At 49.5% G+C, this 26,856-nt stretch overlaps 1 protein-coding gene across 1 annotated transcript in view; it reads right to left on the bottom strand.

Annotated features, from left to right (window-relative positions):
- The window catches only part of LOC308064383 (eosinophil peroxidase-like), a 32,059-nt gene extending 9,744 nt beyond the window's left edge, over nucleotides 1-22,315 (bottom strand). Inside the window, 16 exon segments of the mRNA XM_080388825.1 lie at nucleotides 3,789-4,012; nucleotides 5,690-5,927; nucleotides 8,162-8,332; nucleotides 8,713-8,959; nucleotides 10,553-10,713; nucleotides 13,191-13,470; nucleotides 13,474-13,506; nucleotides 14,505-14,711; nucleotides 15,818-15,870; nucleotides 15,873-15,946; nucleotides 17,325-17,448; nucleotides 19,618-19,741; nucleotides 19,745-19,793; nucleotides 20,706-20,799; nucleotides 21,176-21,250; nucleotides 22,110-22,315. Coding sequence (XP_080244951.1) covers nucleotides 3,789-4,012; nucleotides 5,690-5,927; nucleotides 8,162-8,332; nucleotides 8,713-8,959; nucleotides 10,553-10,713; nucleotides 13,191-13,470; nucleotides 13,474-13,506; nucleotides 14,505-14,711; nucleotides 15,818-15,870; nucleotides 15,873-15,946; nucleotides 17,325-17,448; nucleotides 19,618-19,741; nucleotides 19,745-19,793; nucleotides 20,706-20,799; nucleotides 21,176-21,248 — 2,152 coding nt within the window. The 5' untranslated portion in view covers nucleotides 21,249-21,250; nucleotides 22,110-22,315.
- Between the last annotated feature and the right edge of the window lie 4,541 nt (nucleotides 22,316-26,856).

Genomic DNA, 26,856 nt, shown 5'->3' with positions numbered 1-26,856 from the left:
GCTAGAACAGCCTGTGCTATAGGACTTGCACCCATGGAGGCAGTGCACAGCACAGCCAGTTGAACGGTGAGCTGGAAAATAAAACAGTTTATCACTGTAAATCACAGAAAAATTGAGATGGGATGGGAGCCCTGGAGGTCTGCCAGCCAACCAGCTACTCAGAGCACGGTTAACTCCAAACCCAGATTAGCTTGCCCAGGGCCTTGCCTAGGCAAGTCTGGAGAATCTCCAAGGATGGAGATCCCACTAGCTTTCTGGTCCCTGTGTCCAGACTGCACTACTATCACGGAGAATAATGTTTTCCTTTGTCTAATGGGAATTGCCCTTGTTGTAACCTGTGTCTATCACCCTTTATCCTTTCACTGTGTGCCTCTGAGAAGCATCTGGCTTCATAGCTAGTCATTAGGAAGTCGAAGACTGCAAAGAAATCTCCCCCTCTCCCCTTCTCCAGACTGAGCAAATCCAGCTTCCTCAGCCTTTCTTTGTACATCATGCGCTCCATCCCACTGACCACTTTGGCAGGCCTCCACTCAAGTGAAGTGTAGTCATCACTGTGAGGATGTCCTGAGCAAGATGGACATCCATTCTCTGAGCTGAAACAGCTGGGGGAGGCTGCAGGTGGGAAAGAAAGTGGATGAGAGGCCCCACCAGAGCCGGGAGGGAGAGCTGCATTTCTGAAATCAGCAGCAGAGGCTGAACAGGGCAGATGATCCTGTCCTGGCTCCTGCAGGCTGCATACCCCATTGCAGTGGCTCCACCAGCCAGGACAGGCACCCTCCAGGCAGTTCTATTGCAACAGGTTGCATCCTGCCACACGTGTGTGTCATAGGCTTGATTGAGCAGTTTGATCAAGTTGATGGGCTAGATTAGATTTCCCAAATTTCAGTCTTGTGCTTGGTGAAAATTGGAAAAATAGGCCCTCTGTGCTTAGGGCAACCAGGAAGATCGTGCGTGATTTTGAGCAGGTCAGTTCCTCTCCCTTAAGTTAATTGCTGAAGTCAAACAATAATGAATGAGATCCCCTCTGTCCCAAGGGGCTGAACACATGCTGGATGTGCAGGTGTTAGTTTGTTAACTAGTATTAGAAAACTAAAGCTAGAGAGACAGACACCCCCCATGTCATCAGGCATCTCACACCCATCTGTTGACTCCCTTGTAGCTCTAGCACCGGGAACTTACTCAAGAAGCATGGGGCTTCAACCCACTCCAGAGCATGTTTGCATGCTTTCTGCCTTCAAAACATGCCCTGGCTTATGTTTATCCACCTACACACCCTGCAGCGTTATCCCCAGCACTGCCCCTCCATCTTGGCCAAATGCTGGAGCAAGTCAGTGTCTATGTCTCTTCTTTCTCGCCAAAGATCTCACAGAGATGTTTTGGGGGTGATAAGGAGGAGATTATTGTCAAGTGTTTGTTTGAACTACATCCTGCACTGGCCTTTCCGCTGTGGAATACTTCATACTGCCACATGACACAGGAGTATGGGTCAGAGATTTCAGCAAGAAATACCTCCTTTCATTAAAAATACACAGGTTCTTGAATCAACTTTTCCAATATTCCCATACAAAACCTACCACCATCCTCCGCTCAAAGTGCAAGGAACATTTTCGCCTCAGCTCAAAATTGCAGTTTATTAATCAATAACAGTAACATAGCAGACTACAGAGGAAGGAGAAAGTGGTTTTGATCCCTTTCAAGAAAAGATATTGAGGGGACAAAGCTGGAGTAAAACCAGACTGGCTTTTACTTTCTTGTACATTAAAACTGTTCTTATCTTTGCCAGGGCACATCCCATCAGCTCCACAACCCAGGGGTAAGTCACACTGGCTCGTGCCAGGCTGCAGGTATAACTTGTCATGGATTTCTGTCACACCAGATGATGCCTTAGGCTTTCTGGACTAAGGGCAAAAAATGGTGAAAAAACAGCTTGCTTCCATGTGGACAATTTCTTCATTCCATATTCAAGCAAAACCCAAAACAGGGCATTTTAAGCAAGTCTGTTTGGGGTGCTTGATAGCTATTTCTGCTTCATCTAAAGGCACAGTGAAATAAGTAGTTTTTCTTTGGAAACTGAAGTATGTACTTTTCTGTACTTACAGAATCGGAGACAAAGAATAAGCAGTTATTCCAATGCCCCAGTCTCTTTCTGTTTAGGCTGGCAATTTTGAAAGGAGGGTCCAAAACATGTTTTTGACAGTAAAGCTTACGGGAACACAGCGTATGTGCGATTGCCTAAGCCAGAAGATGGTTTGATTTGGAACCAGTCTCTGGATAACTCATTTTGCTTTGCTTTGAATATTGAGTGACTTGCACAGCTCTGGGACATCTTTTCATGAAGTTCTTTGACCGCTGGAATCCATCTCGCTGAAAAGACTTCATGCAAACTAAACTGAGCAGATGACAGCAATCATGCCCAAACATTTGAGGCAGTAAAAGCATAAACACAGTAAAAAATAATAATCCATCTCAGCAGCTTCCCAAGTCTGGACTTCTGGCAAATCCTCAACATTCAGCATTGAAAGTCACCAGATGTTTCTTCTACAGGACATAAAAAGCAATGTGTTATCAAAGGAGAACAGGACATACCATAGCTCCCTGTTACCTTACGTGGCTGATTTCCACCGGTTAAGCTAGAGAAGAGGGACTGATAACTCTGGTATTAGTCCTGATTGCTCTAAAGACCTCCTGGGATCCCTCCTTGACTGCAAGATCCTACAGGTCTCACTTTCTGGCACCATAGAATCATTTGGGTTGGAAAAGACCTTTAAGATCACTGAGTCAAACCATTAACCCAACACTGCCAAGTTCACCACTAATCCATGGCCCTAAGTGCCACATCTGCAGTTTTTTAAACACCTCCAGGTATGGTGACTCCACCACCTCCTTGGGCAGCCCATTCCAATGCTTGACAACCTCTTTGGCAAAGAAATTTTTCCTAATATCCAATGTAAACGCTGCCAGCACATGAGGATGGCATTTACGTTTGTACCCTGCCACACTTCCAAGCTGATAACGCTGTGGAGAATATGGTGAACCGCCCTCGCAGAAAGTGGGAGCTGACTGCAGGTGGAGTTGTCCGACAGTGGAGGTTTGCTCCTTCTCACAGCCTGGATAGCAACAGGAGAGCGTGGCAGGGCTGACTGTCACAGCAAAGGAAAGATGGTTTTGTTAGCAGTCTACTGCTCCCAGGGGAGAGCCACTCTTTCCTACCTCTACTTCCCCTCTCTACTTCAGAGAGTATTTTGGAAGAAAAACATTAAACCTTAAGAATTTTACAAATACTGAGGCAGCCGAGGGAAATATTGTAAATACAGGCAAAACTTCCCTAGCAGAAATCAAACACCTCAATCTCTTCCATTAAGTGGGGATCTCTGTCCAAGCGCAGGGCTGCTTTTGGCCTGACCAGGATGAGCTGCCAGCCTGCTCGGAGCTGTGCAAAATACAGACCAACCAGCTAGAAAGACAGACCAGCTTCCTCGACCCGGGCATCACTCCCCATGCAGAAAAGCACCGGCATCAACAGCAAAGAGCTAAACTAAAAAGGCCTGTAAATGAGAAAAATCCCAAAGCAGCGTGCTTAGCTTGGTCTTGTAATGCCAATGCTGGAAAATCTGCGTGTTGGCGGTACTACTCACGGTGGACCTGAGGAAACTACGTATCTACACATGTGCTAGATACATGCCTGGCACACATGTTCAGACCTGTGTTGGGCAGCTGTTTCAGATCCTCAGGGTCTGGTTATCTCCCACAGCTGCAGGCAGGAGCTACCTGCTGTTTGAAGCTTATACCTTGCTCTGCAGCTTCCTTGGTCCTTGTTGACTTCCAGGCTCTGAGGTCCAGCTTTGGGATCTTGCTGCAGCTCACAAAGCCACAAGGGTATCTGTTAGCCTTGAAAATATGTCTTGGTACTTTAGAGATGTCGGTGTTGTCACATATTATTCGTGACAAGGAGATTTTGACCAGTGAACAGCGCTGCAAAGGAGTAAAAACCCCTGGGTTCTCCCACCAAAACCTGCAGGAGAAAGATGATGACAAGAGATTTTTGCCTTCTGGCTTCTTCACATTCAAGACTCCTGCAACGTTATTTCCCACTAACACCAATAACACATTTCTTTTGCCAAGAAGAAATTTAAATTTCTATTACTTAAATTGAGCCCTGACTCACCAGCTGGATAGTTTAGCTTGCTTTTCTGCCATGGACCTATAGTAAAGCTGCAGTAGAATCAAAGCCTTGTCCTGTGTTCCCTCAAATGAGATACAGGCACCCTCTTTCAAATAGGAAAGTCTGCACATACTGTTCTGTGCACAAGCTGTGGTTACGTCCACAGGATTGTCATGCTGGAACCAGCCCTGTAATTACTGTCTTTTTTTTAAAAAAAAAATCTGTTCTTGTATCCTGCCATAAGAACAGGATTTCTAGATGTGCACTAGACTGTTTTTAAGCTCCCAGTACTAGGGTTTGAGCTCATAGTAAGTCTTTCTAGGCAGAACAGTTTGCCAGAAACACTGGTCATGATACAATTTTCAGGCTATACTGCTAGCAAGTGCAGGACCTTGCCTCAGAAATGCAGCTTAAAATGGGACATTGTAACTCACTTCTGCACCTGATCCCCCTGAGCATCTTCAAGGCAGAGGAGGACTTCAGGTATGTTTCAAACACGACACTGCTCAAATTATTTTGCCTGGCAAGCAAACCCCAAGCCACCCATACCCTGGTGCAAGTGAAGACCAAACACTGCCACATGTCCACATGGGTGGACATGACCCAGACCACAGGGTTCCAACTCAGAACTGGGGTGGAAAGGAGAAACAATGAAAAATCATCTCTAAGGCCCCTGAGAGGTGCATAAGACACTGCGATGGTGCAAAGCTGTGTATTGCAAACTCAGGAGATGGGGAAGTGGACAGATGTTTAACTTCTGCAGGGCGCAGTAGCCCAGAAGAAGCAGACAGACCCACAGAGAGGGTACAGGGATGCCGCCAGTGCCAGGGAAGCAGCTTGGGCTGAGCTAAGTCTTAACTAAGAGAGAACAATTAATTTCTTTTACTCCCTGCAAAGCCTGACAGTGCGTTAGTCCTATAGCAACTTCCCTTGGTCTGCAGGCAAATTTTCAAAACTACCCAGAGCATGAGCCACCACACTAGCAGATGCTGAGCATCTACTATCAGTGCAAGCTATTTAGGCTAATTAAACCTGACTGCTTTTTTTCTAATTGGTGAAGTCAATCCATCTAGATCCTGGTTTTCCCACCTTTAGAGCTGTACCTGTTCTTCTGGTTAAGGTATTTACATATAGTTTCCCTTTGCTGGAGTGAGCTGAGGTTTGAATACACAGTAATACGAGCCTCCCCGAAAACAGGTGTCTGCAGGAGGAGCAGAGCTCAAATGTTCACACTAGGTGAGGACCATCAGCATGGAGAAGGGCAATCCAGTCTGCACAATTCGTGACTGGCAGTGAATGGTCTGAAAGTGAAAACACTTGGCTGGGAAAGGATCTTAGCCTAGGATCTCAACCATCATCTGGACAAGCAATAAGAACATCATCAGAAAGGGAAAAAACATCTGGAATAATAATAATAATAAAAAAAGCAACAAACAAGAACAGCTTCCAAATCTGCATTAAAGAAATATGCATAAATTCCTGTCTCCCTCTGTCCTTTGGGGTTTGAATCCCCAGCTCCTCTCTTACCTGTCCCCATCACGAATGTTTCTGAACTGGGTGCCAATGAGACAAGCCATGAGAGGCCCAACTCTGCCTCCATTCACAAAGGGCTCTGCAAGTGCCCCAATCCAAATGTCAATGTTCTTTGGTGTCCCATACAGCTGCATGAACTTCTTCGCCAGATTAGGATTCTTCAACACTCCAGCAAGTGCCTGCAATCCAGAAGGCTGCGAGAGCCCACAGAATTGTCTCCAGGAGTTATAACCTGCAAGTAGTTGGATATCAAAGCAGACAGATCAGTAACATGTTTCTCCCTCCTGTAAAGATTTTTTCCTTTCTTTCCCAAAGCTGGGGACACAGATAGGGTCCCTATATGTTTAAAACATTTTTCTAAACATTTCTTTATTTCTGTTAATGCCATCAACTTTTCACTCCTCCACAGCCAGTACATCCTGCCTGGCGTTTCAATGCTGTTTGTGGAAGGGCTATGTCTTTGCAAGTGATCTCTGCTAGTGGGAGTTGCTCCACCACCTTCCAGCACTGCTTTGCTGTTCCACTCAGCGGCAATGCAGGTGCCTGTGCACAGGCTCCAGAGCCAGGGATTATCTAAAACAACCTTCTGCTGATGTGATGGAGGAACTATGGGAGACCCACACCTTGCCGAAGCTGCAGCAGAGAGCCAGAGGAGTGTCCCCAGGACATTTCAAGTAGCAAAGGAGATCTGTGTGCAGGCACTTGATCTTGCGCGTGCTGTGGCTGCCCCTAACCCTGTGCTGTGGGTGCTCAGATGAAGGCTCTGGGCACACCTAATGGCTGCCTCATCTTCACTGGGACCCAGGAACCCTAAAGGAGGTCAGGGAGCATACAACTTCAGATACCTTCAGGCAGAGCCACAGGAGAGACGTCTTCACAAAACTCTTTGATATTACCTCTGTTGGAAGTGAACCTGGACAAGATGTTGTACAACAGGACAGTGGCCAAGTACTTCCCCACACCTGACCTCCCTCGTGTCCGTGTCTAGCCACAGGTACAAGCCACCCCACACTGCAAAGAGAGTTCTACGTAGCACAGGTTACTTCAGGTGGGAGTGGGCCAGTGGACTTTGCCAGCTGGACTCATTTTTCTGTACTGCAAACAGCTGAAAATCCACGGGGCCACAACTGGTGCATAATTCTGCACCTTGGTGGAAAGGGCACGCACCCAGCAACGGGCAATTTGTGACTCAGTGTCTTATCAAATGGCCACTTATGCAGAGGAAAGGTCTGTGGAGCGCTAACGCATCCTCCTACCTGCCAGCCCAGTGAACTGTTAAGGTGCAGAGATGAGCTGCTGGTGCAGCAGTGAGCTGTGAGCAAGATGTCTAAAAGTTGGGGAGAATTCAGAAAAAAAGACACAGCATATGGTGCCTGGATCACACCACTATCAAACAATTCAAGAAGACTGAGAATTTGCTTTATTAGAAAAAGAATTAGGAAGCTTTTTTGATCTTGCTATACTGTCACCACTTTCATAGGTTGTATAACACCGAGTGCAGTAACACTCGGGGTTGGGCTGAGACCCAAACGCTAGGAGCTAAACACAGATTCACACTGGGAATACACGTCAGTTCTGCTGCAGTGGAGCAGCCGTCAAGGCTGTAAGTTCACAATTTGTGGTTTAGATCAGGTTCTGCACAATAATGTTCCTAGAGACAGCATGGAAACATCACAGCCTTCTGTTGCAGCAAAGGCAGAGCCTGTGACTGATCACACACCTGGATGTATTGCAAAGCCTCTGTCTGGGCTTAAAACCGGTGAATCCAGTACCTTTTTCATCACAGTTTCAAGGTGAGCACTATTGCATCTCTCAGGACGTTACCGACACGGCAGCTCCAGGCACTTACATCAGCCTAACAGCGCTTTTCGGCAACAACACACCCACGAGCCAGTTGTAAAGTCCTATCAACAATCTATTTCTCAAGACCATCTCGCAATGCTATTACACTGGTTTTGCACCTTGCAGAGCCTTGAGAATGGTTCTGACATGCTTTTTTTCTGGGACGCAGTCTTTATAGAGAAATTACAATGAGGCTTTCCTCTCATGCTGTGATCTGCTCTTCCAGCCATGCGTGGCTGGGCTGGACCACTACAGATACCTGGGGAGAAGCCACAGGGGACATCTGGCCCCAATTCTGCTCCTGAAAATTTGTTGTGGAGGTCCTTAACCAATTTTGCCATTTGAAGAACAATACAAATGGCGCAGTTACTGAACACTTGGCTCTGCTCTTTGCAATGCCCTATGTTCTTCTGGTCACAAGTCTCCTCCAGCTCCAGCCAGGCTCTGGCTTCACTGCTCAGCCTCCTATCCACTTACCTATGGCTGTACAGAAATTATGAAAAGGTTTAGGAAGCAGTAATTTCAGCTGAGCACGGGCTGGAGAAGTTTCTCCATGTTCAACCACAAGAGTGTCTGATTTCCACTTGTTTTCCTTTGGGAGCTCAGCTCCCGCAGCCAACTTACCTGGGAGGCCATGATCTCTGCTACGTTGCATGTTAAGCGCGGCTAAATCAAATCCAATCCTTTCAACCTGCTCAAACATCCGATCCCAGAGCTCATCCACAACCATTTGCTGCTGTGTCATCAGCTTGGCTTGATTAGCCATCAGGCTCCGGAGAAAGGGGTCAATACCACCTGCAACGGTTACAGAGGGACTTGTGAGCAGTGCAGGGTGGCAAGTGTGTGTGTGAGAGGCTCAGGAGAGCTGAATGCAGCTTATATTTAACTATAAGCTTCTAATACAAGAGAATCAATTTTCCCGCACTTCAAGAATTAAACAGAAAATACTTTGAATAAAATTGTCAGAGTCTACAGCAATTAAGCAACCAGACTGCGTGCTTCATAATAAGATGAGCCACATTTGACTGCAGCCACGTTGGGAAAAACTGCCTGGTAGTAAAGGTCACTCAACAAATTTAATGCAAACCACTTTTAGGTTTGGCTGAAGCAGGAGCGCGTCCAGAGAGGGCAAAAAAGGCTGAATGAAATAAACAGAGGTGCAAGAAAGGCTTTACCTTCTTTAATGATCCTCCAGACAGCAAAGAAGGTGTTTCTGAGTTGAATTTTGGGACCCATGGGTTTGTAACTTTGACTTAAGCGGTCAACAGTTGGGGGAACTGAAGCATGAGCAAAACGAAAAGCCAGAGTGAAGACGTTGGATATTCGAGGATCCACAGACTCATTGTAGCCCTGGTAGCGAGGAATCAAACCCTGGAAACTGGTTCCCAGCAGAAGAGGCAGGTAGTCCCTGTAGGTTATAATCTAGGGGGAAACAAGGAAAGTGTGAGTCATTAATTGCTTGGCCATCAGTTTCTTTGGAAGCAAAATTCTGGTTTGTGTCTCCAACTACAGGAGCTGTTACACTGAACTACTTTGATGGGATTTATGTAGGACATCTTGCTAGCACAGATGCAAAGCAGAGAGACTCCCCAGGACCAATCTTTCTTTCACCTCATCAGACCTTCACCCAGCTGCTCTGGCAGTCCAGCGAGGGTCCTTTCTGGCACCACTGAGTGACATTTTGGTTTCTTCAGCTCCATGGCTTTGGTTCAAAGCATCTTCTATACTAGCCATGGTACCATGGCACAGGTGGTGCAGCTCCAGGCACAGACACTGCAGGCCACTGCCTGGGCTGCTGGTTTCTCCAGCCATGCATGGTGTCATCTCTACACTCTCTAGCAGTGATGAGGTTTGTGTGGAGATGCAGTGATTTCCATGAAAATGTTAAGTGGACTTAACTGCTCCAGGAAGATCAGGAAGCACAGACTCTGCTTGTGCCTGACCCGCTCATCCTCTACCAGTGCACTGGGATCCAGCACTCAAGTGTCCCCAGACATGCTCCTCCCTGCCTCAACAGCTTGGCAGGTCAGAGCAAGAAGAAAGCCTGCCAAATCCTCCTAAATATTCACTCCTTGTCCTATAGGTAGAGGCCATCCCCATCAGCCAGGTAGAACTGAATTTACTCCTCCCTCCCACCTACATGCTTCAGATGACAAAGAAAAAGTCAACAGTGTTGGCACAGATGTTATCACCACCCACGAGCAGCTGAGTTAGTCCTCCCATAGTAAAGATGTCCAACTCTAGTTTCATGTCTCTTTGGGACATTGAGGAGGGTGCACAATATAATTTTAAAAAAAATCAGATTCTGTGTCAGTAGGTGAAAATAATTCATAGAATTGTAGAATTTGGAAACCCCATGTCGTCTTCTCTCATAGGAGCCTGCTTTTTCTGTTGGCTGTGAAACCTCATCTGGCTTTGAAGCTGGTCCTGTTCTAAACCAGAGGTTGGACAAGAGACCTGGAGAGGTCCCTTCCAAGCACAGAAATTTTTCTGTGACTGTAGGATCTCATTTAGGGCAAAGTCTGTGCTGCAGCACAGTCCCAAGGGACTCTCTGCCACAAAGCAGTGAGGACAGAGGAATGCCATGGCTGGTTGCATGCACCAGCACATGGGGCTTCTTGAGAGGATGACTCACAACTCAGAGGAATTTTGATCCGAATCTCCAATACCATTTTTACCCTGTAGCAAACACTGGCTAGAAAAGCTTCTCCTCTGACTTCTCTGTCCTCACATTTCTCAAACACAGACGTGCAGTTTAAAACCCATTAAGCAATTTGGAAATTTAACAGTAGAGGGACATCAAAGATTCAGGGGGACCCCTCTGTGTGTGTTATTTCAGGTATCTCCATGTGATTTTTGTTTTGGGCAAAAGGAGCTGGTGGAAAGAATCGGGGCATTTGCACCCCAAAATACCACACCCGTTGGACACCCCACAGTAAAAACCCCATCACGTTCATTCTGTGAGACTGCAAGACAAGGCAGAAGAGCCAGGACATACAACATGGTGGCTGGTACCTGGATCATGGCACCCAGGATCTTTCGTGCCTCCTGGTAGACCTTCTCTCCATTCCAGTGGGGATTTAATCTCTTCAGCTGCCTAGCCAGGCGGTTGTGCTCCCGCAGAAAGAGCGTATGCATGCATGTCAGCTCCAGCATCTCATTTGCTCGAGAATCACCTAGGAGTACCACAAGTGAGCAGACTTGTACTGCCAGCAACCTGCGTGTGCTTGGCTGCTTCCCCCTGGAAGGAGGCAAATGTCGCGTTGGGAAGCATGCACAGACACATTTTTAGATGTCTCAGCATCTGCACTGTGAAGACGACTGGTAAGAAACACACAGGAGGGGAAGGAAACCAGGGTCCAGGCCCCAAGAGCTGGAGAGCACCAGTGAAAAGCCATCTATCTGCCAAGGCAGCAAAAGCCAAGATGCCCCCACGGTTGCGCTCAGCAACACAGAGAGATGGGCAAGTTTTTGGGGTTTTTCAAACAAGGGCTAGAAGCATTAACTTAAGCTAAATAAAGCAGGTGTTCTGCAGGCTCCCATATCAGAGAGACTGTCTCACAGCTCAAGAGAGAAATGGAAATGGGCAGAAGGAGGTCAGAATGGCCAAGGGAGCTCTGAAAGTCAGAAGGCATCCTTCAAACCAGCTGAAGCTAGGGCCAAAGTGATATAACTGTCACAATCAAGCCCCCTGGTGAGCAAAAGTAAAAAGCAAAAGGAGTCACAACGTAGAGGAATAAGTTACAAACGGCATCACAATGAAATATAAAATCCTTCTTCAAACATCTAGGGCAGGAAACCCAAGAGTAAGCAGGTGATGAGGGTATAAAGAGGCACTCAGAGAAGAGTAAATGTGTCGTATTTAGCCCCCAAGTCCCATAGTAAATAGAGGGATTGGCTCTTGCACTCAGCACAGAGCCCTTTTCATTTACTGTCAAAGGCTGTCTGTAAGAGGCTGCGGAAGAAGAAACAAAAGCAGCACTGTGAGGTTTCCTCAAGCAGAACACACACCCAGGGATTCCAGCAGAGCTCCAGCGGGACATCGCTGAACCCTGTTAGGCAACTGCACACGTGAAATTTCCCCAGTTCTCAGGGACCGGAAAAGTCACAAATAAGACACTGAATTTTCAAAGGAGCTTCTGAGCCAGCCTGACTGTTCCCTACACTACCCAGCTACGGAGCAGCGATGGCTCCAGCCCCTAGCTGATGAGTCCTGGGGGCTGGGAGCCCACCTGCGAAGCACCCAATACACCTGCCCATTCTGCTCTTCACTGGGCATCTGCCTTTGGCCACATGGTCCTCACCAAGGAGAGACCTGCACAGAACTGCGGAAGCAGCTGAAGATGTGGAACAATGGATGGGACAGATGGAGAGCTGTGGGAGGCTGAAGGAGACCATAAACCACCAGGAGTTTAAAAGGAGGGTGCTGAAGGATGACAGCAAGCAGAGCTCTGCCACTGGTCCCACCACTAGGACCTGATGGTATCCAGGGACCATGGGGATGATGTCCAGAGGAGCTTAGGCCAGATAGGTAGGGGGCCAAGGGAACAGAAATCAGCTCCACAGCTGATGAGATGTGCTGTGCCCTCAAGCTTTCTCCAGCAGTGTCATGGACAGTCCAGGTGGCCAGAGCCAGCAGGACTTGGCCAGGAGGTCCTGCTTGTCAAAAGAAAAGGAACAGGGAGTGAGACACAGATTCACAAGGTATATCAGAAATGTCCCTCCCCGGGGTCTTAGGCTTTAGCAACATCCTGGTCCTCACCAGCAGGGTCCAGGCAGAAGGGAGCAATGCTGTAGGCTCCAGAAGGTTAGTTACCTTGTCTCTGTGTGCTGGGACAGGAGAAGACAGCAAACGGCAGCAGACAGGAAGGTTATGGTGACTGTGCGGTGTTTTGGCTGGAGGGGAGGCATGGCTTTGGCACGCTGTGCCCAGGACAAAAGGAGTTATTCCACATTGAAGAAGTAGACAGGAGGATACCAGAAGCGTGACAAAGTATAAATGGACCAGGAGGCCATCCTGATGGACTGAAGGCCTATGCTGATGTCCTGGCTGGCATGCTGTCAGTGCACCCTCAGACTTCAGTGGTGGGGACATGTCTTAAAAGGTCACCCTGGTCTGTGGCTAGCCTCATCCTCAGCCCAGCTAGGATCTAAGCTCTCACAGTGCAGCAGACACACTGATATGCAACAGCCCAGGCAAATGTTTCATGCGGAAACATTTCAAGCACCAACACATTTCAACATTTCAAGCACCAACACACCTGTACCTGTCCTGACAGAAGAGAGATGGCCACCAAATTACAAATATAGACAAGCCATTGCCTTCAGGCCAGTCTGCTATTGCTGCATTTGGTTGGTTCCATCGTGGCAGTGGTTCCCAGGTCACCTCCAGCAGCCCCATGTGCTCCCTGGGCCCTACGCCGGAGCTGCTGAGCACAGATGGGACAGCTTCACTCCATGCATACAATCACAAAGAAGACTTGAATGCAGTGAAGACCTTTTCCTACCTAGCGCAGCCTGTCTCAGTCTTTTGTGATGTTTTGCTATGCTCCATTTTCTACTTAAGAAAACCAAACAAATAAAGAAATGAACTGGAGCTGGGGGAGTTGTTTGCTCTGGATTTCAGGGTTAGGGGTGCCAGCACACAACTTACCTGCAAGAAAGCAAGGGATTTTAGCTTCCTTGTTGGCTATAAGACATGGGCTCTTCTGCATGTTGCTGAAGGGCATATATGCCTTCCCCCTGTCAGTGAAATTCTGGTTAACAGCCAGCAAGCCCAGCTGGCTGGTCCGATTCCTCAGTGTGTTGGCCAAAGACACTTCACTGCCATACACCATGCTGCCGTCAAGAAAGGAGGTGATGGCACTGATCTGATCTCGAATTGCTGTGCCGCCGGTACAAGCAGGAGCTGAGCGGGTGAAAGGAAGGCAATCTTACGTGTTTTTAATTCGTGGGTCATTGAGTGGGATCTGAAGATAGATAAAAAAATAAGTCATCACTAGTTCAGGGGTGCAGAAACAGCACCGTGATATACTACAGCCGTAAGAAAAGCCAGGCAGGAGCCATTTCAAAGACAGTCCCCATGCTAGACAGCATGGAGGTCAGTCAAAAACCCCAAATAGGAAGGGTCAGAATGACAGTGGAGGTGCTATTTTAGGAGTCCAAGACCCAAATATGCATGAAAGCCTGGAGATGCCTACATTTCCATTAAGATACCTAATTTTTTCCCCCTGAATATATAAATATCAGATTCAATCTTTAAAGCTTCCTATCTCATGTTGGAGTCTAGTGTCTGTATCTACATTATTGACAGCTGTCATCCAGAACTTGTGACCCTGCCTGCATTCTCAGATGCATGTTGGGCAAACACTTGGTGCTTGCTCTGTCCATTCACAGTTTTTCTTGACAGGACAGACGGGTACATGGGACAACCAGAGCCACAGTACCTCTTCAAAGGCAGAAGAGCAGGGCTGCAGGGTGGACACGTACATCATTAAGCATTCACTGGAGCAGAGGCTGCAATGTGACTATTGTGCTAATGCCTTGGCCACTGTTGGGAGATGCTCACCACTCCCTTGCCCCATGCACTACTGAGCATTGAACCATCAAATGGGCAAGGATTTGCTGGGGTATTGACACCCTTCAGCTCCTGTCTTTGACACATGTACTATAATCCAGGTATCACCCATGTTGTCTTCGCACCATACCCCCAAAACAAAGCCATATCGTTGAGAGAGATGGGTAAATGGTTGGAAATGGGGGGAAGACAGGTTGGGGCTGCGTCCGACATCTGGGGACAGCCCCTGGGAACCAGCACTGCTACCTTACAGAGAGCGGTCTGACCCCCTTGGCCTGTTCTGGGAGGATGTCCCTCTGTGGCCAAGGACCTGGGGAGCCACCAACATCTCCCGGCTGGAAGGCAGATACCCTCTCCCTCTCTTCCCTGCTAGAGAAAGGCTGGCTGTACCTTGATGGGGAAGCAAGGGGGCTGCTTGGCACAGCTGATATCGCAGTCCACATTGCCAGTGAAGGTGACTCGGGCTGGGGTGTCTGGACTGAAATCCAGGTCATGGTCAATAAACTGGCCCCACTGCATGAACATGAGTGATCTCTGCTGGTCCATCCTGAGCTGCCCAGGGGGGAAGCGGACAATCTCATTTGACACCTTTCGAACCTGCAGGGGAGGAAGGCAGAACATGTGTGTTAGGAAATTACTCTTATGAATGGGTGCGTCTGTTCGTACGGCCATCAGCAAGAATTCATGAGGCATTTCTTACACTTCACAGAAAAAACCCCAAATCTCTGCTGCCTGAGCTGGAAGGCATTACTGAGTGCCTCCTTTGCTGAGCATTGCACTGTCCTGGCCCTAGCCAGGTTTCTGAGCCTCTAGGCCGAGTACATCCCTTGGTGGATATACGGACACAGCTAAGCATGAGCCATACTGAATAACCGGGAAAGAGAGGTAACAGATTTTAAAAGACCAATTTGAAATAGAAGTGTGGAAAAAAATAGTTGTTGGGAATTTCTGAAAGTTATCTCAGTGAACTCCCAAAGCCCTTTTCCCTTCTCATCCCTTCTCCATCCATCACACTTCCCCACCAGTTCTTCCTTCATGTATTCCTACAGGAGAAGTGGTCAAAACTTTGCTCAAGCCCTGACAATGTGCTGCAGAACAGTTAGGAAGTACAACAAAAGCACAAGTGTCGGGCACAGAACCCAGAAAAATCACAGAGCTCCTCACTAGCACTGTCGTTGCACCAAGCCCCAGTGAGCAGAAACCACATCACAGCGTCCCCACTCCAGGCCCCATGAGAGCCACACACCCCGCCACAGGTCACCCTGCCGTGGACCCACACACAGAATTTCTAGCTGGATGGTTTTTATTCTGGGGATTCTTTTTTCATTTTTATCCTCTGTCATATTGCTTTTCAGGAGACAACCAGCTTCCACAAACAAATCAAAAAAGGTGAGCAAATCACTTTGGCTTAAACGCAGTTAATTTAAAAGAACACATTGAGTAATTCTTAATCCTGCAATTCTGCAGTAATCAGATTTATTTTCCTTTGCTCTTCCTCACAGCATGGGAGTTAGAAAGTATTTCTGTTAGATCACCCTGAAGATTCTCATATGATCAAGCTGGAGCTGGTGAATTTAACTTCCTCCCCCTGATCCCCCCCACGCCAGCTGCTGAGCACGCACTTGGACACCTGTGATCTATCCAAGGACCGACAGTCCCTGAGCCCTGGTACGGCATTTTCAGATAACAGTTACAAACATTACCAGCGGAAAGGGGAATCCAGAGAAACGCTTTTCTTCTGTCCACCCACGGGGACTGACACACCGTCCTCATATTCTGCTGGCAACCATCTGACCAGGGCTCTGTTTGAAGCTCCTAGTGATGGGTTTCTCCTGTTGGAGTGAACGGAAGAACAGCAAACTATTAGTGTCATTAGGATAATGGCAGGGCCAAGAGCTCGTGGATGTAGAGAGAGACAGGAACCTTGGAATGGGACCACACAGCAATGTACAATGGTTGGGAGCTACTGCAGCCCTGTGGGTTTGGTGCTATCAGTAAGCCTCATGTTTAATAATAATAATAATAGTAACACACACCAAGCCTCGGCTTCTCCCAGGCAAGAACCCAGGATGCTGGTGACTCCTTGTGTCATCCAGCCTGAAGAAGGGCCCTTGACTCCAGGCCATGGGTGGAAAACAAAGGTGAAAGCTTAACATCAGAGAAAAGGGGTAGCAACTTATGCCTGTTCATTTAATGGTATTACCAGTGGTCTTTAATAGAAGCAGGCTGATTTGGATTGTGAGTCTTACTATGCTGTAATTGGAGTAAGTGGTTATTGTAGTTTGATTAGACCATTAAAACCTTAGACTAATAATATATTTCATTTTGGAGTCCATGTATAAGATGTGTTCTCGGGTTGCCGGTCATACACCGTGTGTCACACTGCCTAGGGCCAAGCAATGGAGGGACACAGAGCACAGGGAACAGTTGAACCCATCTTCTCCAGGGCTTCAGGGTCTGGTTTGTGTGATGGGCCTGTCCTTATCCCAGAGCCCCACCCTGAATGAAGACACCACTGTCTGAAAATTGAGGAGGCAGGTAGCTCTCTCCCTGCTTCTTATACAGATACCTGAAGGCTAAAGCCTTCCCTAGGCAGGCATTGCTGTCTGAACTCCTTCCTCTGCCCAAGGTGCTCCCAGGGGATGCTCTGCCCACTGGGCTCTCAGTAACAGGAGAAGGATGGGGAATGCTCCTAGGCTGTCCCTTTTAAAACACTCTTTACTACAGCTTCCCTTGTCTCCCACATTACAGTCATGCCCCTCCATTTGTCCACGGGACACGCAGAAGGTGTTCTCTTGCAGCCCGCGTGCCCAGATTCCCTCCTACACAGCGTGGGGCAGGGTGACAGCCAGACAGATCATGCCCCAGTATGGGCTTGGGTCAGGAAGCCCTTTGAGACCCTGCAACGGGGCAGAGCCAGACAAAGCACAGAGAAAGCAAAAAGATGCAGCCTGGTAACAGAGACCCTGGGCTGAAAAGTCAGTCCCCAATACAGAGCTATTCATATTTTGGCCAAAGAACTAGTTCATGTACAACACCATGAATCCTCGAAGCAAGACTAATTAAAAGCTCCACGCACCTAGGAAACAACACAGTAGCATGTAAAACCCTAAAGAAGGCATCCTGCATAGATCGTGCTTGGGGACATGGGTCTAGTTCTACTGATGGAGGACCCATCCATCCATCCTCCTGCTGACACAGCCCCCTCACCTGTTGTTGCACTCGCCAGTGATCGTTCGGTAGCCATCAGAAGTGTCACAATTTATTTTCTTATCCTGCCGGTCACATCCGCTTGCCTTGGAAATCATCCCCAGCTGATCTGGTGTCAGCAAGTCTGCCAGGTAAAAACAGAGAGGAAACATGCCGTAACATACTGTCCCTGCTGGGTTTGCAGGGCCTCCCAGGCTCAGCAACAAGTTTTCCTTCTTGCACCCTTGAAATGGTTTCTGATCACAGTATCATCTGGAAGAGCATCAGGGGCTGTTATTTAAGGTCTTGCTGCTCAAAGATGTGCTGAGGATGCTCTCTAGAGCAGCAGATTGCTTTTTTTCTGGTTTGGAAAGCATTAAACCTAACAAAGTTGTGGTCAAATCTTATTTATGATTACACATTAGGCCTGTGCAGCAGTGGAATTATTTTCTAGCACTAGCAACCTGTCGCAACACAAGCAAACTAGTTGGCTGCAACAAGGCTTTTACCACCCCATACCAGGTTAACTTCAGTAAGTAGTTCCTACGCCTTGCCTGGCACGGCCACCACAAGGTTTCAAAGGTTCATCTACTGTTCGTGCTGTTTCTTCATACTCTTCAGGCCAGCCCCTCCACTTTCTTGCCTCTGCTGCACCTGTCTCTCCTACACCCAGAGCGAGCGAGCGAGCAAGCCAGCCTGCCTGCCTGCCTGCCTGCCTGCCTGCCTGCCTGCCTGCCTGCCTGCCTGCCTGCCTGCCTGCCTGCCTGCCTGCCTGCCTGCCTGCCTGCCTGCCTGCCTGCCTGCCTGCCTGCCTGCCTGCCTGCCTGCCTGCCCCTCTGCTTCTTCCAGGTCTCTCTTCATCCAGTGCCCATCTTTTGTACCCCTCAAGAGCTATTTAACTACTTAGCAGGAACCAGCCACAGCTGCACCTTATCCACATCAGCCAACCCACGCCCCTGAAGCCAGCCCACAGCTGTATATTATCAATGTTAATTAACCCAGCTTCATTTCTCTACAATCCCTCCCTTTTTTTCCCCTTCTTAACATTTCATACCTCATGTTAGTAAGAATCATCACAACCTTTTCACAAATACATTTTTCATGCAGTCTTCTATAATTCCTCTACAGCAACCCTTTTGCTTTTCTCTCCCCTCCCTTTTTATCTCCACCCTAAGGTGCTAACAGCTACGGTCGTCCTAGTGGTGTGCCACAAGTTTTTTTCCCCCTGGGAAGCAGCCACCAGTGTGACACCACTGTTCAGAGCTGCCTGGAGAAGAAACCATCAGATGGCTGGGCAGGACGGGGGGACCTGGCCTCGCGTTCCCAGCATGTGGGTTTCCCCAAACGTAGGAGAGAAGCGGCCAAGGTCAGCGGCAGAGCCTTCTGGGCTGTAGCTGCTAGCACACCCTGTCCTGAGGCCCTCGGAGGTTCCCTGGTCACTGCTGCCACCAGCACGTGGGTCACCGCACGCTTAAGCAGCCACTGCTGCCTGCCGGGCAGGCAGACGGAGGTGGCAGCCGGGTGGGCTGGGGGGGCTCAGTATCACTGCTGCACGCAGGGGCTGGAGCCCAGCGCTGCCTCCCTCCTCCAGCTCTGCCCGTGCTGGAGGATGCTGGAGCAGCCCGTGGCGGGTGTCTGGGCCTGGCGCTGCTCTGCTGTAGCGCTGCAGATCCCACAAGTTCACCTTTCTATGGCAGGAGCCCGCCTGGTGCCTCCCTGAGCTGTTTCTCTCACTGCCCCCGATTTGCCTTCTGCTTTCAGCAAACTGGTCTTGCCAGGCAGCCAGGATTGCCACCTCATGGAGGACTTTGCTCCTTCAAGACACACACTGAAATGTCCTTTCACATTGCTCCGTTTGCATTCCCTATTTGTGCCTTCCTCATAGCATCCTGTTCCCGACTCAGAACCATCTGGCAGGGACTTTTGACTATTGCTAGCTGGAGCCTGGCAGAAAAATGACTTATGCTGGGGTTGAGTCACATCCTCTGTGTTTGCTCATTCCTTACTCAAGCAAAAGAATATCATCTAGCAAAGTCTGACAAGCTTTGACTCATCGGTACATTAACTGCTATATTGCACAAAGAACCAGGGAAGTGCACAAAGCACTTCCATTAACTGATAAACCCCCAAATAATTTTTTAAGGTAGAGAGCACAGAAAAACACCTCAGCTTTGCCTCACTGCGGTCACGTGTGAGGGATTTGTGGCGCATCATAACCCCCTTTCACCCCATCTTCCCAAGCCCCACAAAGCCCCATTGATCAAGCCCCGTATCTTTCTCCCCTGCCCTCCTCCCAGCAAAGTGCAACCCCTACCTGTGACATTGAAGTTGCCCCTCACAGCCCGTTGCAGCTTCTCCTTGAGGAGGGCCAGGGTGGTCTCCATGTAATCTGCAGCCCGAACGGCAGCCCGAGTCCCTGCTACCGGCTGCTTGAAATATCACAGAAGCTCTACGGGGGTGAAGGCATCGTTCTGCAGGTGCTCCTTTATGCTGCAAGGGAGAATAACACAACATCTGCAGGACTGAAATGGGGCAAAGCCAGGAGTCCTGCAGGTTACACACCAGCGTGCCAGGCACCCCAGCTCTCCTAGTGCGTCACCAGTCTGAACTGCAAACCAAGGCAGCGTCATCTGCCTCCCCGCGTGGTAGCTGGAGGAGACCAGGGCCGCTCCTGCCACGCTCGGCAGAGGAGCAGTGCGAGTTGCAGGAAAAGAATCTCTTAAATTGCCCATCTCCACCTGCCAGAAGACAAATTTTAAGTCTTTACATCCTTGAGGCAAGCAAACCTCAGTCAACTGCTGTCCAGCTCATGAACGTCTGGAGGTGCCAGTCTCCTCCCAGAGGTCCCAAACATTTCCAAGTCATCCTCTCTTAATGCTGCTGGAGCCTCCTCTCAGATGGAGGGGTCCCTAAGCCAGTGAGGGGTCTCAGAGGATGGCTACTGAAGGGGGACATGTATGGGCTGCTAGGAGACACACTCTCAAACGATGGTGTCAAAGGCTGAGCTTTCCTCCCAGATCCCACAAAATGTCCTCACTGCAGCCTGCAGCAGTTTTCTCCCTCTGTAGGGGGAGAACCACTAGAAATCAGCAGGAGCCTGTGCTGGCTTCAGTCCTCCTTGGAGCATCCCTGAGGGATGAAACTGAGCCAAGCAATACTGAGCTGGGCAGAATGGCATGCACAGAGGAGGACACAGTTACAGCTCTTAGGCACAGACCCAGGAGACTGGAGATGTGGCATAAAAACAGGGTGAAGGGAGGTAAAATGCTGATTACAGCCCACTGTGCTCCCAGAGGACCTTGCACCCTTGTCCGCTCTGCTAGAGCAAGGAGGAAACGCTGGTGATGCTGCAGTGCAGGCAGGGCACACAGCACATGCCAGCAGCCCAGCCCCAGCTCTCACCGGTTGCGTGTGTGCTTGTAGGCTGCGTCCACCAGCTGCTTGGCCTTGCTCACGCTGCTCAGGAGGGATGCATCCGACAGCAACTCTGACAGATCTCAGCAAGGAAAAGGAAAGAGCGGAGGTGAAAGTGCTGTCTACCACCCCGGAGCATCCCCGCGCTGCAGCTGTGTTCTCTTTGTGCCTCCAGCACCCAGGGATATCTCAGTGCTGGAAGCAATTGCTGCTGCCCACTCTCTAGAGAGAGAGATCTGTACATACAGGTATTCCTCAGGAGAGTCTGAGTCACTCCTGGGCATGAAAAGGGCACCAGTATCAGCTGCCACTGCAGATATGAACCGACCATACTCCTGTTGACACCTCTACAGGACTTTGCTGCTTACAATAGAATAATACAGGCTCTTCTAGACTTGATTTTACCTTTCCTACTCAGAAGAGCACCTGATCTGCAAAACCTAAGAAAATGACAATACCAGAGGAAGAAGACAGAGATGCCTGGAACAGGCTGAGGATCACCAGCAACCCCAGGAAGATTCCTGCCTTCATCCCTGCGAAGAAATGCAAGAAGTGAAGAAAACCAAGAACCTGTAAATATCGCCATGCATTTGGAAGGTACAGTGCCCACACTGCTGATGGCACATGTTAAGGGAGCCCATGGGGTGTCCCCTTCCCAATGCGCTGCTCCCCAAAAGCAATCGTGCTGCCTGGGAGATCCTTGCAGCAGCACATGCAATGGGAGCTGCCTCCTGCCCTGGGGACCTCAGGCGCTGGTGGGAGCACACTGCTTTGGGACCATGGGGTGGCACAAAACGGGCAGAGGACAGAACACACTGCGAGTGCTGCAAGCAGGCAGCTTGCCAGGGAGCCCAGGCAGCAACACTGAGTGTGCAGGGAGAGCTGGTACACAGGGTTAGAAGAGCTGGAGGGGAAGAAGGATGAGCCAGGGCAGCATGGGAGGTCCTTTACACGTAGACATTTGGGATGGTTTTACCCAAAGCTGATCCACTCACCTCCCAAGGCTGCTCCAAAGCAATCAGCTCTATCAGAATGAGCCCAGAGGTGTGGGCTCTGCCTACTGCACATTACTTAGCACCCACCATGAAGCTGCTGGCAAAGGTAGCCCAGAGTCCACCTTCAAATGCCAAGCTAAAACCATTCCCTGTGGAGGAGCCCCCAGCGACAGCAGCAATGTGGTCCAGCCACATCCTCGCTGTGCTTGGTGCCAGGCGGAGAGTGGCTCTGCCAGCCCTGGAGCAAGGAGGGGGAAGCCATCACACAAGCAGTGGGAAGCGCAGACCTCAGCTGGATGCTCCAAACACAGCCCCAGCCCCCCAGTCTCCCGCCCACGGTACAGAAACAAGTGCTCCACAAAAGCAAAAGCAAGCGTGCAATGGGCCAGGCTCTCACCTGCAAAATTCTACTGTCCTCCCCATGGCCCCTCTGCGCCTGCGTTTTTATCTGCAGCAGGGCGTTATCTGCAGCAGGGCGTTATCTGCAGCAGGGCACCCTGGTGAGGCTGACCCACAGGGCTTGGAAACTCCCGCACAGGGGAATGAAGCCAAGGCAGTGCAGCACCCACCTCCCACCCCAGCTCCCTAGCAGGGTGGCTCATGTGCACCCACCTGCTTACACAGCCTGATTCTCAAGCAAAGCTTCCCCAGGTTTTTTGCGGGGGGCGGGGGGCAGAGATGCAAGGCAGCACTTTGCCATGGTTTTGAAAGTCTTGACTCCTTCTGGGGATGTCGTACAGGGACAAGGTTCCTTCCCCCATTGTGCTCTTCATCTTTTGCTGCTCTTAAAAGTCGAAGAAGTCTTCATATCCACCCAGGGAGGCACCATCTCTAAAGGGTGTCTGCTCTGCTGAGCACTCCCCATCTTGCCTCACTGATGCACCCTGCCCCACGTCCCTGTTGTGATCTGGAAGGGTTCATGAATGCTGCTCCATGTGCACTTCCCTGTGTAGACAAGAGCAGGGGAGGAGGAGGCCCCTGGATGACAGTTTGAACAGGCTTCACCAACCTCCAGCTGCTGATCTTGAGCCCAAGGCAGCTCAGGTAGGGTCTTGCCCTCACCCAAACGGCTGTTGCACTGGGAGATCATCTACCAAACCACCACCTCTTCCCCTGGCCAAAGCCCCTCTCCCTGTCCAAGTGTAAATTTGGCTCATGGACAAATCCTTGCCATGTTGGAGCTGTGCCGCTGAGGCAGGGCAGGGGGATGCTGCTGCATCGGGTGAATGATGCGTTGGAACAAGCCAGTGTACAGAGAAGCAAAGGAGCTGCTCACTAGTGCTGCTCCTCAGCTTGCTCCTAATCACAAACTGCAATTGTGTTTTTCCTTCTGTAACAGAAAATGCTTGGTTTAGCAGCACAGACTGAGAGCAACCAAGTCTCTGCTGGTGTTCCTCCGGGGAGGTTAAATGTCTATCAGCTGAACGAGCTCTTCCCTGTGTGGGGCACTCCAGGAACCACAGTGGCTGTACAGTGCCTCTAGCAGTGACCCTGCAGGTGTCCCTGTCCCCAAAGCTGGGCTATTTGCAGGTGGAGCCATACTTTTTGATGCACTGTCTTGACCCTTCAGTGCTTTAAAGCAAATCTGCAAAGCAGATTGCAAATATTGCAGTGAGTCACAGGTGAGGCTGCGGCCAGAGCACTGGTTCCGTTTGCAGATCCCTGGTCCCAGACAGGTTTTGAGAACCTGGAGGGAATCCATCTAGAGCACAGGAGACACGAGCGTTTGGTCATCCTGGAAGGAGCCTCACTATTAGCTTCAACCGTCTCATGGGAAGGATGGAGACAAAGTATTTTCTGAAGTGCACACAGTGCTGCAAAGAAAATTCCCATTAGATCTAAGAACCCCTACCCCCCACGAGAGCAGTGCCGTGCTGGGACAGGGCCCAGAAACAGGGTGGGATCTGCAGCCTTGGACGACAGCACTCGCTTTTACAAGCCCCTGAGCAAACCCCACTGACTTTCGAGGTAGCCCTGCTGTGGGCAGGGAGGGCAGCCGGAGGCTCTGAAGGTGCCCCCACCCCCACTTTTCTGAGATGCCGTGAGCTCAGCCCGTTTAGGACAGCCCGGAGCATCCGCCTGGGCTGCCACCACCTGCTGCTTGCACAACCACCACTGCAGCACTGCTCTTGTGCAAAGGGCAGGCTTTCAAAGCCAGTTTCTGTGTGCTTCCCCTGCTGTATCATGCAGCTGACCAGCTAGAAGATAAGGATTTTTCCAAGGCTAGTGAGACAGTTAGCGCCTATCTGTGCTGATAACTGCATTTCACAATTAGCAACTTACTTAAGCTTACTGGATGCTTAACATCCGGATACAACATCTTACTGATAAAACAACTGATACAACAAGGATACAGCTTACTGAAGCTCTCAGAACTGCTTCAGAGACCATGAAAGTGGGAGGTTTTGACAGATGCTTTGTCTCTTGAATGTTCATTTTCCCTGGAGCCATGACCCCACTCCCAGATAACGGTGTATGGGAAGGACCATTGTGAAAATTTATTATATTGATTACTGCTTATGAAAAAGACTTTGTCTTGAATTAGGAATCATTTAACTTGGACAGGGAGCTCAGGGAGCTCAAAGACGTCTTTGTCCTGAGCCCCCTGAACAAGCAAGATGTGAGCAGGAACATCCTGACAGTAACACTGTGTGCAGCTGTGCCGTGGCAGTAACCACCACGCTCGGGCACCTGGGCAACATCCCTGGCACGTGTGAACCTTGTGAATCATGAGATAGTGCATGCCATACATACATACATGTTTACATACACTATGTGTGTAAACTATTTTTATTTTTCACCGAGTATAAAGGCGAGCAAGCTGTGGGACTGGGCCAGAAGCCTCACCTATGGGTGGACACACCGCGTAGGAATTTTCCCAGTTCCCAAGAGACTCCTGGGGCTGGCTGCAATGGGGCTCCCAGCCGAAGGGTGGGCCTGCAGGACATTAAGGTGGTAATGGGTGATGTCTCCTTTTCTTAGTCTCTGTAATGCTTTGCAGTAATGATCTGATGCTTTGCTCCTATTGCTTTTTTATCATATTGTGCATAATAACTAGTACTGTTTCCTTTTATCATATTGCATACTGGTTTCCTTTATTGTACTGTAATATAATAAACTGCATTTATTCTTGTCTTTGATTTGGAATTTGGTTTTGCTTGGTGTCCAGTCAGTCAGCAAAACAGCCATGTATCTGGGTGAGCCTTTTGTTAAGCACCAATGCTAGTGCCAAGCCCTTGCACTCACCACCTTTGGCAGCAAAGGAGAAACCATGTGCTGATCCTCTAGAACAAGGAAACAAGATTACATCGATGCAAGCAGTAACACCTCAGAGCAGAGATGTGCCATCAACACCTGGGATACAGCACAGCAATTAAAAGCTGAAGGTGCAAAGCAGAACATCTAGATTGTATTTGTATTCTATCTTTTTTATTTTGTTTGTTTCTTGTAGCCTTTTGCATTTGGCTCCCAAAGCCTGAAGGTCTTAAACCTTTCTCCAGAAGACTTCTCTCAGTGTTGCTGTAAAGACTGCCTGGTGTTAGGGAACCAGCTGACTTAAGGTGACTTTGCTAAATGATGAAAGCCTGTGTCTATCACAGCAAAATTTGCCGGGGAGCAGCTCAGCACATACCTGGGGAGCAGAGAGGCAACATGCACCTTCTGGTCACAAGGGCTCAGCCGAGGAGGAAGGAAGCACCAGGAGCGAGGGAGCCATCCCGCTCCGCAGGCACCGGCTGCAGCCATGGCCCCTGGCTCTGGGCAGGCCCCATATCGTGACAGCCACTGCTTTTCTTCCTAAGGGTTTTGTTCTTCAGTTCATCCCCTGATGAGCTGATAAAAGCAACGACTGTTTCTTTCAAAAGACTTTCAAAAGACAACTCGCTTAGGAAACTCCAGCTGGTAAATTCAGTTAGAACAGCAGCCAACTTCCCCGGTGGCAGGGCAAGCTGCAGAGAAATTACTGGGTTGCTGATGACTTTCATCACTGAAGTCTGTTTCAGAAGCCATGGAAACTCCTTCAGCATTCATAGCTGCAGCAACTTCATTACTTCAGACCTTTCAGCCTGTCCTCGCCCTGACACCTGCAGGAGATGGTGGTTCACTGCCGTGTTAAGACCCTCCTGAAACATTTCTCTCCCAGGGGCAGCAGTTTCCCAGAGGAGCCCCTCCTGTCAATGGAATCCTGAAAAATCCCCCAAAAGCCCACAGTGACATTTGCCACCTTGGCTGAGTTCCCACAGGTCCAAGGCACAGAACTGCCACTCCACACAACCAACTTAACAGCTACGCACCAGTGGCCTTCGCAGAACCCCATGTGAAACCGCAGATCAGAGCTTCCAGTGCCCTCGTTTCCACTGATGGGACCAAGAGGCATCAACTACTCAATGAGTTGTAAGAGCAAGGTACAGAGCCAAGACCTGCGGTCTGACCTCAGAGCCTTTGGGGTTTCCTTATTTTTCCCTCTTTTAGCCAAAGTACATTAAAGCATACAAATATCATCCAGCTGGATGAGCAGGGAAAACCGCCTTTTTTCTTCTCCTTTCTTGGGGCCACACACCACAGACAGCAGCCTTGCTCAGTTCCAGATGTCTTCTAGGCAAACAGGCATTAAAATTGTAACTCCTAGCAGGACCGGGGGAAAGCTCAGCCTGTCTCCAGCATCTCCACCTCCCTCTTGCCAGATCGAGAGACCACACAGGGTTGGAGCCCTGCAGAACTGAGCAGCTAGAGCAGGTCCACACAGAAGGACTGGACATTGAGTAGCCCAAGACTCACGTGTCTGTGGTAGCACTACAAAAATCAACACCAGTAATAATGGCATTTTTGATAATACACATTTAGACTTTTGCATGGGGCAGCAGTCCCCAGAACAACCCCAAACTGGGAGACACAGAGGCAGCAAAGCCTCTTCTCCAGGCACAGCACTGATTCAGGGCCCCCAGCAGCAGGCTGTTTACCTCTTGGGTAAGAAACATCAGAGAAGACCCTTGCAACAACCTCTGAGCAGCTGTTGGCAGCGCTCGGGCAGGTCCTGCTGCCTGGACAGGACCAGTCACTGCTGGTACACGATGTACCCGGACTCTCTGGAATTGTACCAGATGCTTGGGAAGCCTGCACATGGACCATGGATGATTCCACCTACA

Source organism: Falco punctatus (genome assembly GCF_963210335.1).
Source record: "Falco punctatus genome assembly, chromosome: 1".
NCBI classification, from domain to species: domain Eukaryota; kingdom Metazoa; phylum Chordata; class Aves; order Falconiformes; family Falconidae; genus Falco; species Falco punctatus.
Note: the sequence above shows the minus strand (reverse complement) of the source record. Positions and strands in the feature narration are given on the sequence as shown.